Here is a 17,418-nt window from a genome sequence, read left to right on the forward strand (position 1 = left end):
CCTTTTCCTTCCTTCCCTTCCTTCTTCTTCCTTCTTTCCTTTCTTCCAACACAATTGAGGTTGCACAGCTACTTAGGTGACTAAAGTCACACAGTGAGTAACATGTCGGAAATCCCATTTGAACTTAGGTCCTCCTCATTTCGGGAATGGTGCTCTATACATTCCACCTTTCTTTATACTATTAAGAATGTATCAGAATGTTAAGCACTACTCTAGTCTTTATGGAAATGATTTATAATGGCACAAGACTTTGAGACTTTAATATAGCAAAATGAAATCATGTCAAGTGTCTCATCTAGTTATATGTTGCCTATGCTGAATGGGTATGAGTTTTAGCAAAACTAAAAACTATGAGTTTACTATTAGTGTGACCAGTTAGAAGCCAAGACCATTCAATACTAATTTTATGATTGTAGAGTTACAACCTGGGTTCGTTCAAGTGCTGCCATTGACTCTTACTACCTATGTGACCTTGGACATGTCCCTTAAAAACCGTCTTGGGTTAAGGTCTCTTCATCTGTGCAGTGAAGGGATTAGCTTCAAGCTCTAGGTCCATGGGCCTTTGTTACAGTGATATATGATGAAGGAAAGATGGTTCAGTAATTTTTTTAGAGTTCAGAGGTTAATCCTTCTTTATGTAAAATTCCATATATTGAAATCCATATATATTTAAATGGGGGGGAAACTGTATTTTGCTCCATAACTAGCAATTAGCAGTAATACTAATTTACATGTAAGTAAAATTTGAAACAGGTTACATAATTATATATCTTTGTATATATACATATGTGTGTGTGTGTGTATATATATATATATATATATATATATATATATATATATATATAATATGTATTATAGAATACTTTGCTCCTAATAGCTGATAGTGCAAATATTATTTTGTTCATTTTATAATTGAAGAAAAAAAAAACAACTGGCATAATGGAAAAAGATATGAATAAAAGGTAGGATGAGCCAAGTCCCAACTTTGTCTATGAAACCTATCAGCTAGCTTATCCCGGGGTAAGATATTCAGTGCCTCTAAAAGCACTGTATATTACATAAGAATTTCCCATTGTTAGAAGAAATGTCTTCACTGTACTATATCTTACAGCTCTATCACTGAAATCCCACTGGTGATCGGAATCCATCCCACCCCCAAAATGCGAAAACTCAGTCTCAGAGAGGTAAATCTACTTGAGCAGAATTATACAGCAATTATTAGAAATGAGATTTGAATTCAGATTACAGGACTCCCAGATTATAGCACGATTAATAACGTGGGTCTCAACCCTCACAGTCATATAAATGAATGTAGGGGGAGGGTGTCACGAAATTATGATTTATTATCAGTTAATGTTTGATTAGAATACCTATTTTATAGATCTATATACCTGGGGTTGTGAATGGAAAAATTTCTTAAACAAAAAGGGGTCATGAGTGGGGAATGTTCTAGAAGCCCTGCACCACACCATAGCTGCCAGCTTAATACATTTTCTACTATACCACAGTGCCTTACACACAGTGTTGATGGATCATATAAAGATGCTACCTCTTGTGTTTGTCCTGAAAGAAGTATTTTTATGTAGAAAGATGATACAATAACATCAAGTGTTGTTATATAATATTATTTTAAGATTATATTCCTAGTATAACAACAATCAATTAAAAGACTAAAGCAAATTTCAGTATCAACAAGGAAGTCCTGAATATCTTACTTTCAGTAGTGAAACTTTCTGGGAAAGGGGATGCATGTCCTCACTGGGCACAATCCCTTCACTAAAGTAAGTCTTGGTTGATCACAAATGCCATGAGATGCTCTTCCATTCCTCACAACAGGATAATGTACAACATCTGGATTCCAGAACTTTGGGCAAATGCCTTATTATATAACTTGTTGGACTTTGTTTTCTCCATGGGGAGAATTAGAGTGAAAATTCCTATCCTTATATAATAATAATCAAAAGTTTAAATGAGACAAGTATTGTGAAATTACTATGCAAATTGCTACACAGTTATGTTAGTTAAATGAATGAAAGTTCACGATTTAAAATGGAGATGATAGAGCTGATAAAATGTCCCCATAGGGGAAGTATATCACAATCCTCATCTGAAGAATGAAAAATATGCATGCATATGATCTAATGTATATAAATAACATATATATACATGTGTGTGTGCATGCACATAAAAACTGCTTAGATTCTTCCTGATGAATGGGAATATCTCCAGATGAATTAGGTTGAAACAATTCAGGACTGAGCACTTTTAATATATTTTAGAATACCTCGCGTTTTCTAATGTATCAAGGATCACATCACACTCTGCCATTTATAGTATATAGTATATAGAAACATCCATTTCTTTCTCCAAAGGTCTTCAGCAGGGCCTCTCACACAATGTTTACCAACCAGAGACAAGTGTTATCTAGTGGTCTTAGCAAACAGTACCCCCAAAAGGAAGCCCAAAATGTTATGGTCTATCCTTGGTTCAGACTATTTCCTCACTTGTGGATTCTTTGTGTTTATCTCATGTACATGTATGCTGTCTCACTCTCCCTTCCCTGCCGTGCACATACATGTAAGCTCTCATACACATGTACACACATGGATTTATACTTCATTAGTGTCTTTTTTTTTTTTTAAACTTTATTAGTCTCCCCCACTTCTATCATTGAAGACCATTCCACCCTGGGAGGAGGGAACTGGTGGACTAAATATAAATTAATTCATGTCTGTGAAACCTTTGGACAACAAGAGACATTATACTATAGAAATACCAATTGCAATTAGTAATTGATTCCATATTACCTCGGAGATCAAAATAAGGTAGCTGTCATTACTCCAAGTCTGAAAAACCATTATATCCTTATGAAAAGGAAAGACTTGCTATCTCCAGGTGAAAATATTCTAAAATGCAAATTATCTAAAGAACAATTAGTGATGGAGAAGGTACCAGTCTGCCTTGGTAGAGGGACCTTTCTCACCTGGGAATTCCCCTGGCCAATGAAATCACAGTTCCCATCCTTATCTTTTAAAGAGCTAGCTTTTCCCAGAAACTTAATAACAGTCTTCCCTCAGACAGCAGATAATTGAGAGAGTCTTTCTTCTTTTCTGAGATAATAGAGGCTTCTTCATTTTAACCAAGACAAGGAGTCAAAAGAAATTTCAGTCTTGCTTGCATGAGCTTGATACCTCAGACTAGAAGGCCTTAGGCCACACAGATCTTCTTACTGAGACTCAGAAGTCTGAAGGCTCCTTCTGGGACAGTTAAAACTATTTGCTTTGCCAGAAAAAAAAAAAAAAAAAAACTCACCCTGCTTCATTTCTGCTGCTACTCCAACCCAGACTAACTTGATGTCATAATAGCATTCCAAATCAAACCAGGAAGTTTTTTCTGAAATCTTCTTTACTGGATTCTTGTTGCCTTTTCTGGTATCATAAGACTAAAAGAGACTAAAGTCCAAAGTGAAGGTATTTCATATAATCCCACTACCACCAGCAGCACACACACACACACACACACACACACACACACACACACACACACACACACACCCATATATGTATATGGCAGGGGAGGCAATTGTCCATGGTTTTCTCTGAAGATGCTGAAATTTCATGCTTAACCACACAAAAGTAAAGTCACTCAGCAAATTAGTGGTATGTTTCCAGCTTATATTTTTTGGTGTCCTTAGCTCCTAGACTTTTCCATCTTTCTCATGGATAACTAAATGCTAGATTTGGACTGGTTTCTCTTTTTATTACCACTTGCTTGGCTAAGAGCACAACTGCCCCAAAGAGGAAGAGCAGGATTTCTCCAGACACAATCCAAGCTTGTTCAGAGACAGGGCTCATCCAGATGGGTGCTGTTGATATTCCATGTCAAAATGAAATAGAAGCCCTTTCCTGTTTTCTGCTCCAGACCCAAATCCTGTGAGAGCCATGATTACTTTATGGAACAAGGAAGCACTAACTTGAGAGAGACGACCTAGTCCTGAGAGCAAGGAAAAGTGCTGAGGTCGTGACTAGAGATTCACAAGTATAAGGATGAGGAGGAAGACGGTTCATTCTTAGGTGAACAAAACAAGCCACAAGCTTCAGCATTTCCTTTGTTCCCTAGGCTTTTATTTTGTGAATACATGGAAAGTGCACCATGGTCCATCCTTCCCTACCTCCTCCCTGCATTCACCAGCTGCAGCCCCAATTTAGACTTTTCTTCTTCATTCTGTCAAATCTGAGATAACATAATGGATCCCCCAAAGTCTGCAGCACCTGTGGACCAAACTGGCCGCATAGAGAAGGGATGTTAGAATGAGCAGGATGAGTGACTTTCCCAGGATCATACAGTTAGTATATCAGAGTTCTTGAATCCAGCTCTTCCTGGATTTAAGGGCAGCTCTCAATCTGCTTACCCCATAGTGTTCAAACATGTATGTAGATTATTTTTAAATATTGAACACTGGCTAATGGCTACTGTTGAGAAGAACAATTAGCAAATTTGTCAATCACAGTGACAATTATACTGCATGTGGATTATTTTTAGATATTGAACACTGGCTAATGACTATAGTTGAGAAGAACAATTAGCAAATTTGTCAATCACAGTTACAATCATATTGCTAAGGATAATTGTTTGAATACTGCCTAGAGCTTTCAATACTGTGCTCAGAATTTTGTCCCCAGCTGTTAAATGGAAATTGTAAACTCCAGTAATATTTGTGGGAATGCAAAACATTTTTATTTGACAAAAGCAGTTAACAAAATAAATATTTTAATTACCTTTGGGACTAAATGTATTAACGTGGCAAATTTTTTATTGTTCTTCTTTACTGCAAATATTAGACTATATATAACTATTATAACAATATACTGTAAATAAAATTATATATAATGTATATACTTAGTTACACATTTTAATGTACTTTCTTTGATATTGAAAGGTTCTTTTTTTAAAAAAAGTTTATAGTTTCACTTTTTATTAGACTCTGAATAAGTCAGGCAAACATTTGCTCCATAAGTATTCACATCTTATACACTACATACATATTTACTATCTAAGTACCATTCTCCTAAAATTACTAAGAAATCTTTTTGGCACAGTGTGAATAACAAAGGCAGATCTTGAAAGCGGCTTAGATTTTAGATGCAATTTAAAATGACTTTAATATCATGAAACTCATATCAATTATTCACAGTCAACAAGTATTTATTTAATGTTATGAATTGACATATGAATGTCAAGTCCTGTGCTAAGCTCAGAAAATAGACCACATGTCCACAAATATATGTATCTCTCTCTATATATAGATATATATATAGAGAGAGAGAGAGATAGACACACACACATACACACACACACACACACACACACACATATATATATATATATATATATATATATATGAGATGCACAAAAGGTAGAAACAAAGTAGCTTTGGAAAGGAAAATATTAGTAGCTGAGGTAAGTGGAGAGGGTCACCCTTAGAAGTTGGCACTTAAGCTGGTTCTTGAAGGTGGTCAGAGAATCTAAGAAGGGAGATATGGGGGCAAGCATTCCAGTCATGAGGAGCAGTTGAGTACAAAGGTACATCTATAGGAGATCATGTATGAAGAACAGTGAGGGGACCAGTATGGCTGAACCCCTGGGCTCATGGAGGTGAGCAATGTGTATGAATGTGTATGAAAAGTTTTAAGTTGTTAGGGCCACATAATGGAGTTTATATTTGATTCTAGAGATAATAGCCACTGGAATTTATTGAGGGGGCTGAGGAGCATGGTCAGACCTGCTCTTTAGGAAAACTACAGACTCATACAAATTCTAAAAATTCATTTCTTTTCTCCTTGAAGTAGAAGTGTTTAATCATAGAATTAAAGTAATCACAGAATACTTGTAACTTATGCTCGATGATAGCTCACTTAGGTGTGCTCTTGCCAAAAGTTTCAGCAATATGTTACCTAATAGTTTCATCCTAACTCCCCAGACTTAGAAAAGTCAAAATTTTTAGGCATTTTAATTGTCAATTTGTAGTATCACAAACAGGCGAGTTTCTGTTGTCCATAACCAGTAAATGTTTCTCCAAATCTAAGGTTCTCTATAATCATTTCTTCCATCTGATTCTAGTCTAAAATCCATGCTGCAAGGAGCCTGAGCGAGATCGCTATTGACCTGACTGAGACAGGAACGCTGAAGACATCAAAGTTGGCCAACATGGGTAGCAAAGGGAAAATTATCAGCGGCAGCAGTGGGAGTCTCCTTTCATCAGGTGAGGATTTTGGTTTATTCTGCTTCAGTATGCAAATAATAACACAACTCCACACTGACTGACAGAGCTGTGCAGGGCTGGGAGACAGCAGTAACTGACAGAACAGCCTGGCGTGTATTAGCCAAGAATGAAATACTGTTAAAAACACACATACACACAAAGTTGGGAGTCAATTAAGATACCATAGCACAAATGTCAACAGGTGCTACCAAAAAAAAGAAAAAGTAAGCTGCAGCTGCCAATCAGTGAGATGGATGGTTTGGAACACAATAGTCTTTTCACCCACACTCTAGGATCAATCAATTAGTCATACTTGTTGACTGATGGACTGATCCCACTGTTAGTAATATCATCTCTTAATGCAAAAGAAAGTAGTGTGTGTGTGTGTGTGTGTGTGTGTGTGTGTGTGTGTGTGTGTGTGTGTGTGTGTTTGATTTCTGAATGGAGGAAATGCATTGTAGTGAAACTAATATTTAAGCAAAAACATATATTTCCCAGTCATTTTTAAAGAAAAATTATAGAGGCTCTAGGTGGTGCAGTGAATAGAGCACCAGCCCTGAAGTCAGGAGGACCTTACTTAAAATTTGGCTTCAATCACTTAATACTTCCTACCTGTGTGACCCAGCTAGTCACTTAACCCCAATTACCACAGCAAAAAAAGAAAAAAAGGAAAAGAAAAATTAAAGAACTATTTTCCATATAGAATATGAAAAACTTGTTTCCAGGGGGCTCCACAGCAGTGTGTTGGAATGATATCCAACGTTTGAGTTTCAGACCTTGACTAGTCACTTCTTCAATAAAAAACCTGTTGCATAAGCAAACCTTGACAAATGAAATCACTCCGATAATAATAAAATCCTTGATATTGTCAAATGGCTCAGCCTCAGAAAATGATATGATTTTATCATTGGAAATGACATTAAAGAAGAAGTATTGCCCTCTGCTCCTTTGATATACTCTAAGGACCATCGGACTTTCCCATCTGGATTGTAGCTGAAACCTTCTATATATGTTGTCTCCCCCATTATAATATGACCTTCTGTGAAAAGAGATTTTCTTTTCTGTTTTTATCACCAACACTTAATACAGCATTTTCCATATAAGTGCCTGATAGATGCTTTTTGTTATTCATTCAATAGCAGAAAAAAGCAAAGTCATTAAAACATTCTCTCCTATAGCACTCAATTTCCTGAAAAGCTTATTAAGTGAGACTTTTCACTTTAGATTGATCAAAATGGAAGAGCTTTGAAAGCAAACAGATGCAAGGATGAGAGACAGAAGCTCATATTTCTCCCAGCCCTGATCTGGGCTTGCTGATGACCCTGGAATAAGTCTTTGAAGCTTTCCATTTATATATATATTTATTTATTTATTTAATTTTTTTATTATGGTACATGTGTAGCTAATCACGAGTAATAACAACTAAAAGATCACATATTCATGCCAGAAAAGAAATGTTTCAAGATTAAAAACAAAAGTTTTCGGAGAATCTCCTGGCAAGTACCTTCTGGTTGCCATTGATGGAGACCATATTTGTCACTAATTACTAGTTGCATCTTTTCCTTACTGTCTGGCTTTCAGGCCGAGATCTGCTGTGATGGCTGTGTCTTTGGGGCAAGGGTTGGAAAATCATGCAAAGCAAATTCTTATAAGACCGAACTGCTAGGCAGTGCTAAGAGCCATGTGCCAACCTTCCCACTGGAAAAATCCCAAAAGTGAAGGTTACTCCACAGGCCAGCAGACAAATGCTTGACTGCCCTTTAAAATAATCCAGCCCTGGTTCTGGAATGTTAGAAGAGGGAAAGTAGCCTGAAGTCTTGCCCATTTTTTCTTGATGGATGTATAGCTGAGGAAAAACTATCTTACTCCTCTTGAGCTAGCTGGTATTGGCCCTACAGATACATGTTGGAAGCACCCAGCTTTGCAGACCATTTTAGGACAGTCATTATAAATGGACTATAATGGTTCCACAAAGTATTTCAGCTAGGGACTGACTTATAAAATGTTCCTTTTCTAGAAGCACTACCTATATGATATGTGTATGTATGCTATAACAGAATAAACACTGGCTTAGGAAAGCGGTTAGAGTATTGATTCTACCACTTAACAACTATGTGATCTCAAGCCCATCGTTAACCTCTCTGAACCTCAGAAATAATAACATGTAGACACTCCACCTCTCATGTGAGGAAAAACACTTGTAAAGACCTATACAACTATATTATTACATGAGAATAGACACATCCAATTGTCATAATTACTGGGTTCCAGTTCTGATTCAGAAAGTTGATTTTTTGGTCAATCACACATCTATCCTCACTTAGTTGTTCAGTTATCATGGAACTTGTTATTTGTTTCTAAGGATCTGCAGAGTGGTAGAGATCCTCAACTTCACATTGCAAAGCAAAAAGCACATTGCAAAACATTTGAGATCCTTACATTAAAACCATAGATTTCCAATGAGAACCCCATTCTTTTACTTCTAGTTGTCACCATGTGTGGAATCTCCTACTAAGTAGCCGAGGGTGGGTCAAAAGCTAACAGCTGTGTTTATCTTTTGGAAACAAAATATAGCCGCCTATTGAAGAGACGGTGCCGAAAACTAGATCAAGTTAGCATCCACATTCCTATCGGCACAGAGCTCTTCTCTGTTCCTTTTGGATGAGTGGGCATATATCACCATGCTTTTATGTCTAGTTCAAGATCTCTAAGTACTTTCTAAGCATGGTCTCTGTTTTAAAGCTGAACAAAGTACGAGATTGCATGTCTTGATGAAGATCACAGTGTAGACATTTGTCAGAGCTGAGAATAGCCTCTCAATGTCTGATTCATACGGTATTGTAGCCTGTCCCATCCACAAAGTCTCCAGCATTGTCATATAGCCTTTCTTTAGAATGGGGGAGCAATGTCTATAACAGTGATCACAGTACTCTCTATGTTGGGAATGTAAACTCACAATCTCTAGAAGCTCAAATGGAAAACAATTCACTGTCAGGAACAGCCTCTTAAAAAAAAAGAAAATAATATTGTTTCCTTTTAAAGAGAAAATACTTTATATTATAGCAGTCACATTGAGATTATTCATAAAATTGAAAGAGTGGAATAAACATTTATTGAACACTAATAATAACTACAAATATTTATAAAGCATTTCAGGGTTTACAAAGCACTTTATACAGATTACCTCAGTTAAATTATGGGGTGAAAAAATGTTTTTTAAAAAATTCTTTTGGCTTTATTCATTTGTTCAGGGGTAGGTAGGAGAAGAGGATTGGAATTGGTCCACAGACCCTTCTTTAATACTTGGTCTTAGAGAAGTTGCCTGAGATCTTGTTGTTAAGGCATTTTTCAGTTCTGTCAGACTCTTCACGACTTTAATTAGAGTTTATCAGAGATAATAGAGTGGTTTTCCATTTCCTTCACCAGCTTATTTTACAGATTAGGAAACTGAGGCAGACAGGGTTAAGTGACTAGGGTCACACAGCTGTCAAGTACCTGAGACCAGATTTGAACTCAGGAAGATGAATTGTCATCACCTGCTCTATGCACTGTACCACCTTGCTGCTCTCAATGTCTCAGGACATATGGTTATATGACAGTAGGCATCAGAAACTGTACTTGAACTCAGGTCTTTCTGATTTTTTAAGTCAAGCCTCTTTGCTCTCCACACACTTTGCATTTAATAATTTTTTTTTAATTCAGAGATATGAAAAGTTTACAAGTACTTAATGATTTAAGCTTGGTTGCTTTTAGTTCTGTCCCAACTTTTCTCCTCCCTACAACGCTTCTATAGTCAATGAGCAAGAATTTTTTAAGGGTTACAGAAAGAGCTGAGGAGTGAATCATGCTCCAGACTAGTGTCAGAGGGAACTGAACCAGATAGCAATGCAAGCCTTTCCCAGAAATGCATGTTAGAGCCTGAAAAGTCTCTCTTAATGTAAGAGGTTTCAGATACACTGATAATAGGGAGCTTAAAAGTTGCTGAGGTTAAACCAGTGGGAAGCTGGAAGATTAGCCACCAAACAGGAAACTTATCATCAGACACTAAACAATGAGAGCTTCTTTCAATAATAATAATAATGAGAAACAGCTTCAGACATCGTAGATCTTGTCACCAGTTAGATGGGTGCTGCTGATTGTGATTCTTTTTTTCTAAACCTGTCAGTAGCTCTGGTCTTTCCTGATATTAGAAGAGGACAAGATGTATGAAGTTAATGATAGTTTTACTTCTCATGGCCCCATTTCCATCCTCTGTCTCCTTCAGTGGGATATATGACCTTTGTCTTAAAAAATCCTGCAACTCAATTCCTTTCTCTCTAGTCTTTTCCTCCCTTTTCATGGCATTGTTTAATCATATCTGTGGTTCTTTCCATCTCTAATGATCTATGAGTTCATGTTTTCTTTCTTATCTATTACCGTATGCTAGAAACAAATAGATCTTGCTAGGAAAAATTAAATGGAGATGAAAAAGGCTAAATCATCTGAAGAACCATGCTCCTCTGAACTCTTTCAAGGTTATAGTAATAAAACTAGAAACCTAATGAGAGATCTTCTATACACCTTTGGAGATCTCATCTAGTAAGAGCTCCATATAAATGTTACAACTACCTAGTGAAAGAATCATGGCCAGTGTTCGCAGGATCATAGATTCAGGGCAAATTATTTAAACTTTGTGAGTTTCAGTTACTCATCAAAAGTCCCTCAGGACCTTTTTGAGGCAATATATTTTATAGATGAATAACTGAAGCCAGAAAATTTTAGATACCGTTGTCAAGGTTACTCAGGTAGCAAACAGAAGAGCTGGGATTCAAACTTATGTCCTCTTACTCCATCTAATGTTCTCTGTACTTCTACTGTGTCACAATGTAGGGGTAAGGGAATTTCACTTCGTATCCCCAGAGATCTGCCCCACATATGTGAAATGGGATCCTTCTAAGATTTGCTGTACCAAAGGTTTAAGGCTACTCTTGAGTAGTCCATTTACCCAGCGTGGTCAGGGATCTTCTTGACTATCAGAATGGACATTCCTCTGAGCACACACCAAACCAGTTAAAGGAGCCTCCAAAGAATTGCGGAGTCTCCTACCATGGAGATTGCTGGCATCCAAAAAGAAAGAACAAAAAAGGGCTTCTTTGATATAGAATTCCTCCAAGAATGTGCCCACATAGATCCAAATCTTATATTTCCACAGCACTAAATCTTATAAAACACTCTTAGTGTGCAGTTCCTATTGAACTGATTGAGTAGTACCACAAACTGAGGAAGGCAAGAAGGCAGAAATCATTTCTTCTTTTACATTCCTCATTTTTTGTTTCAAGGAACTGTTTTATAAACATAAATGAAGTTTGGGTGTGAAGCCTTGAATACTGACTAGTAACTGAGTCTGGTGATTAATTTATATCAAAGTAAATAAAGTATGTTTATTCCCTTTATAAAAATCTGAAATATTTCCACTTCCAGTATGCTGTGTTTAAGATGGTGAAGAGGGAGGATGAGGATAAATTTGAATCATTATATATGTGCTCAGGGCCTGAATACAAAACCATACATTTTCTTTTATAGTTGAATACATACAGCCTTGTGAGTAGATAGTATCCCCTTGAGGGGAAAGATATTTTAGGATTTATTCTGAACATTGGTTAGGGAATTTGCCATAGCTGAAAACTCTTTGGTTGGGTAGGAGTGGAGAGTGAAAAGAGACTGTGTGGTTTTTCCTTCCTTTTAAGCTATTTAAAGAAAACTCCATAAAATGACCAAGAAAATGCCAGTGTTCCTGGAGGGATTTTGTGGCTTTCAATACTAGCATGTAAGCAAGTAGAATTATGTCTTTTTTTTTTTTTTACTCACTATCAGAATTTCTATTTTTAAAGAATTAGAACACTGTGACTGATGGTGGTATCTTGAATAAAAATATGGGAGCATAAACCATTCATTTTTTGCATTCCACCTTACTCCAGAGACAGTTTCTGCTTGGGGATACAGTTGTGGGACAAGATTTAAAAGGTTCTTGGTTTTGTTTATGGTTTTTTTTTCCTTTAGTGCTGCCTTTAATTTGCTTTGGGACCCTGGACACAGGAGGGAGAGAGAAAGGAAAAGAAGAGGGGAGAAAGGAGGGGAGAGGAGGGGGAAGGGTAGAAGGGAAGAAGGGAAGGAAGGGGGGAAAGGAAAGGAGGAAGAAGGGGAGGAAGAGATAGTGGGAAGAGGGGGAGAAAGGAGGGGAGAAAGAGGGAAAGACAGAGAGGGACAAAGAGAATTAGAAAAAGAAAATGAGAGAGAACTAGAGAGAGAAAATGAGAGGCAGAAAGGTATAAAAATAGGGATTAGATATTGTGGTTATAAGATTGTGGTTGAATCACTTCCATCATAAGCAGTAGGAATATTAGTTGCTGAAGAATGTGTTTCTTTGGCCATGACATCTTAGAGAAAGTATGTCATGCAAAGTTGAACCTCTAGCTTTGGCTGCGTTCACTATAGATTCATCATTCTGCTGTTTGCACATTCTTATTCTCTTAATGTTAGCACTTCCTCCTATTGTTAGAAAGTTTATTAATAACTATTATAGCAATGAGTTTTCCACAAAGTCCTGCTCTGAAACCAGAGATATGACCCTGAGGTCTCAAAAGCTATGTGCACAGAGCATAAGGCCTAATAGTTTCTAATACATTAGAAAAGAACATTAAGTGCCTGCTTTTCCATCTTAAAGTATATTTTCATTCATATGTTTATGATACACATACATGTCAAATTCTGATGAAAATATAAGAAGCATTTCACAAACTATGTTCTATAGCAGAACAGTTGGAAACTGATGGAAAGATGCATAGAATACAAGATTCTGCTTTGTTTATTTTTCTTAATTGAAATCTGAATCATGAGAATACACCACAGTTTCCCCCAAGAAGCAATCTCTTATCAAGGTGCTTTAATAAATGTAACCACAGATGGTTTTGTTCAGTGTTGATCAAGACAGCTTGCCAAACTGACTCAAAGAGTTTTTATACCTATCCAAATTGAAAAGGGATTCTCTGTAGAGGGTGAAATCTTCTAGATAGTCTTATTTCCTCAGTTGCTTTGATCAAATTAAGCACCTAGAACAGTATAAGGCTGAATGATGTTTGTGATTATTCAAGAGATCATTCTAACAACCCATGTTAAAAAAAAATACCAACAATCTAAAGATATAAAAAGTGCCTATTATTCTGACCAACTCAGTAGTTTACAGTTTTCTCATTTGTAAAAATACAGCAATGTATTGTTCTCTCTAGGTTATCTCCCCTCAACTCATACTCACAGTTCTCTGGGAATAAGGATAGCTGCCTTGTATTAAGGCTTCCTGTAGGTCTATGTGCCTAAAACTAGAGTTCACAAGCTCCAGTTGATATACTTACTTTTTAATAGTCAGCAAAAAGACACAATTAACTCAAATAAAAGACATTTACTAAAATAGCATCAGTCAGCAAGCACCATGCTAAGTGCTGAGGATAAAGGACAACAGATAATCCCTGTTTTTAAGGACTTCAGAGCCTAATGAGAACAACTACAGAACATTTCCTCCATGAACCAGGATCACAGTGTCCCATAAGTATGCACAAATTCAGGAGGAAGAGTACAAACGCACGTAGCAGAAAGACATAGACTTGGAGAATATATATGAGCAACTTCTGACACTGACATCTCCAATGTCTTTTGCCTTGTGTTGGTATCCTGCTACTTTTCAATTCCCCATAAACAGGACTGGATTTCTTCTCTACTTATATAATTCACTCCTCAGAGCTGCCTCTTGCTTTGACTTCTTCTATAGTATCTCTTACTGAGTGAAAAGTTCCATTTTAAGGTTCAATCTGTGGCTTACAGGATCATATCTCAGAACTGTCTCTTGCTCTATCTTCTGGAGATAGTGTCTTCCCTCTAAAGATATAGTTGACTTTTTGACAATTATTGATTAGATTCTCTCTCATTGCATCATTTTTTATCAGAGAAACCTCACCAAGAGGTAAGAGATAAACCTACCACACATTTCTTCTAAGACTGTTAACAACTTATTCTCTGTTACCTATCCCTCACCTTCTGTGATTCCTTCAGCCTTGACCAAAGTGGGAAATCAATTGATCAATGTCTTTATCAAAACCCTTCTCCAACCCCTACACTACAATACCTGTACTATTTTGCAAGTTTCTTATGAGGATTAAATGATATAAAATATGTAATATACTTTGTAAACCATGTAAATAACAAGCCTTCCTGTTAATCCTCCCAGGAACATATTTATTTTAAAAGAGAATCATGTTGAGACAATGGTGGATTCAAAGGAATGTCAATCAATCAACAATCATTTATTAAGCACTTACTATATGCCTGACATTGTGCTGGGTATTAAAATGCAAAAGTAAAAATGAAACTATCTCTAGCCTCGAGAAGTTTGTTTTGGAGGAGGAAAGAGAAAAAAAATGCAAAATATATACCAAGTAAATATAAAATATTTGCAAAAATCAGACATTACCAATTGGAGGAATCATGAGCTTCATTTCAAAAATGGTACTTGAACAGAGTTTGGGGGAAAAAAAGGGATGAGGGAAGAGTATATTCCAAGCATGGAGGAGAGTCTATACAAGTCATAAAATTATAATCATGGGAGATAAAACATCATGTATAAAGAATAGCAGTTAAGCCTGTTCTACTAGAATGTAGAGTTCATGAAAATGACTGATATGAAAAGTATGGAGTCAGATTTTGAAGGACTTTAAAAGCCAAATAGAAGAATTTTCATTTTACCCTGAGACAAGAAGAGACACACGAACTTCTGCAAGAAGGTGACACGGTCAAACATATGTCTTAAGAAGATTATTTTGGAATATGTGTGGAAAGGGGACAGACAAGAAATCTAATAAGGAAGTTGTTAGAGTCCAGGGAAAAGATGACTAGAGCCTGCTATGTAAGTGGAAAGAAGGAACAGGATGCAAGATGTATTGTGCAGGTAGAATCAAGTGCATGAGGCACTTGATTAGTGATGAGGGATTCATTTGAGAGGTTAAGTATCACTTAATCAACAAGCATTATTAAGTACCTATTATGTGCCCACCATTGGAATTATAGATAATTTCAAGGTTGCAAACCTTGTGACTGGAAATAAAAATTGACAAATAAGGAAGAAAGGCAGATTGGAGTGGGTGTTGAGAATTGGATCTTTTGGCTTTGTTGAATTTGAAATCAATACTAGCTTTCCACTTAGAGATATCTGATTGGCAGATGGTAATGTGGATTTGGAAACAGAGAGATGTAGAGAAAGGAGACAGAGACAGAGAGAAACAGATATACATACACATATATAGACAGAGAGAAACAGAAATAGAGAGAGACAGAGAGAGAGGGGGGGAAGGAGAGATTGAGAGAGGAAAAGAGGGAAGAAGGGAGGGAGAGAGGGAAGGAAAAAGGAAGGGAGGAAAGGAGGGAGAGACAGAGAGAGACACACACACCAAGAATAAATATGTAAATCTGGGAGTTATCTGAGTAGGGATGATAATTGGACTATAGGAAAATGACAATATATCATGAAAAGATATATAGAAAAAGAATAGACCTAGAATAGATCCCTGAGATATAACTTTGCAAAGGGAGTGGGATGTGGCTGATGATCTGGTAAAGGGGTTTAAGAGAGAATTGAGAAGAATCAGAAGAAATTAGTGTCATGAAAACTCAGGGAAAAGAAAATCTGGGAGGAGGGGATATAAGATAAAGCTTGAATGGTGGGGTTTCCTTCTAAATTATGGAGGGTCTTAAGTGCCAGATCAAAAAATTTAAACTCAATTCACTTCACAAATAAGGAGACATTGAAGGGTTTTTAACAGAGGAAAGATAGAATCTTTCATGTATTCAAGTATTTGTGCATTAGGAAGATATATATGGTAGCAAGCTGAAATAGAAGTTGGAAAGGTAAGATGGTGGAAACAAGAAAAGCCATTAGATTATTTCTACTACCCATCCTCTAGTGCAAGACTTCTTAAACAATTTCCCCTGGTGACCCCTTTTCTTCTGAGAAATTTTTACATGATATATACGTCTGATAATCATAATTTTACAACCCCCCCCCATTCAATTATGCAACCTCATATGGGGGTGTGAACCACAGTTTAAGAAGCTTTTCTCTAGTATAGATACTACTGAACCACCGACTGTCCAAAAAGAAAAACACAAAACTCATATTACTCAGGCCGTGCATTAGCAAAAGCTATGTTTGTTATTTCAAGACTTTCCCTTTTTGTTATACTTTGATGTAAGCTTTCACACTAAAGAAATGTAGGAAACTGATGGAGAGTTTTCTAGACATGACTTAGAATTTAACCACCTAACATAGACTGATATTCTTGTTAAAGGCCCCATTTAACTCTTGCATAAGGTACCTTGATAATGACTTTCAGAAAAGCCATGTTTAGGCTTTATAAAGTCTGTTATATTTGATCAGCTCATATTTATTGCTCTTGAATTCAGTTTTGTGAAAAGAATAAATAATGATGAATTTTGAATGGAAAATGAGGAACTACTTCCTTCTTTCTAAAAAAAAAAAATTCAATCTTTTAAAAATGTTTTTTCTTCATATGTACACCATGAAGTATATGTCAAAATGTTTCCCCCATACCAATGAAATGGGGGAAGCCTACTTTTCTAATGATTATTTACCAAAGGCCTGAGGAAATAGATTGCCATTTCCTTCCTTGCCTTTAAGGCAACAGATTTCTTTTTTCTTCTTGAGTTTGTTTAGCTTTTCACCATTGCATTCAGAGAGAGCAGCATTCCTCCTTTAACTTGAACTCACTGATCCAATCAGAAACATTTTATCACACAGATGAGCAGAAATTCCTGATGATCAACAGCCTTCTCCACCAGGATGCGTGTTCATATCCTGTGCTGAGTAACTCAGCAGCTTTAGAAATATAGGAGCAAATTCTCTATCTCTTTGAATGAGGATATCCTTCTATTTGTTCACCAGTCCAGGAAGAGAGCTGTTGTTTGTCTTGCTGGTGTTCCCTTAACATCCGGACCCAGTGAATCAGACCGCCCACTGGCGTGAATGTTGCGCTGGCTGGATTTCCTAAGCTGAAGACCAACAAAATAACAGTTTTGAGAGCAGTTCTGCCTGGAAGATAGGCAAACTAGTCTAT

At 36.7% G+C, this 17,418-nt stretch overlaps 1 protein-coding gene across 8 annotated transcripts in view; it reads left to right on the forward strand.

The window, feature by feature from the left end:
- FRMD4A (FERM domain containing 4A) overlaps positions 1-17,418 on the forward strand; it is a 733,796-nt gene that overhangs the window by 674,236 nt on the left and 42,142 nt on the right. For all 8 annotated transcript variants that reach the window (XM_074268578.1, XM_074268579.1, XM_074268581.1 and 5 more), the window contains one exon: positions 6,121-6,262. In XM_074268578.1, coding sequence (XP_074124679.1) covers positions 6,121-6,262 — 142 coding nt within the window. The remainder of the gene's footprint in view (positions 1-6,120; positions 6,263-17,418) is intronic.

Source organism: Sminthopsis crassicaudata, chromosome 5, assembly GCF_048593235.1.
Source record: "Sminthopsis crassicaudata isolate SCR6 chromosome 5, ASM4859323v1, whole genome shotgun sequence".
Classification (NCBI taxonomy): domain Eukaryota; kingdom Metazoa; phylum Chordata; class Mammalia; order Dasyuromorphia; family Dasyuridae; genus Sminthopsis; species Sminthopsis crassicaudata.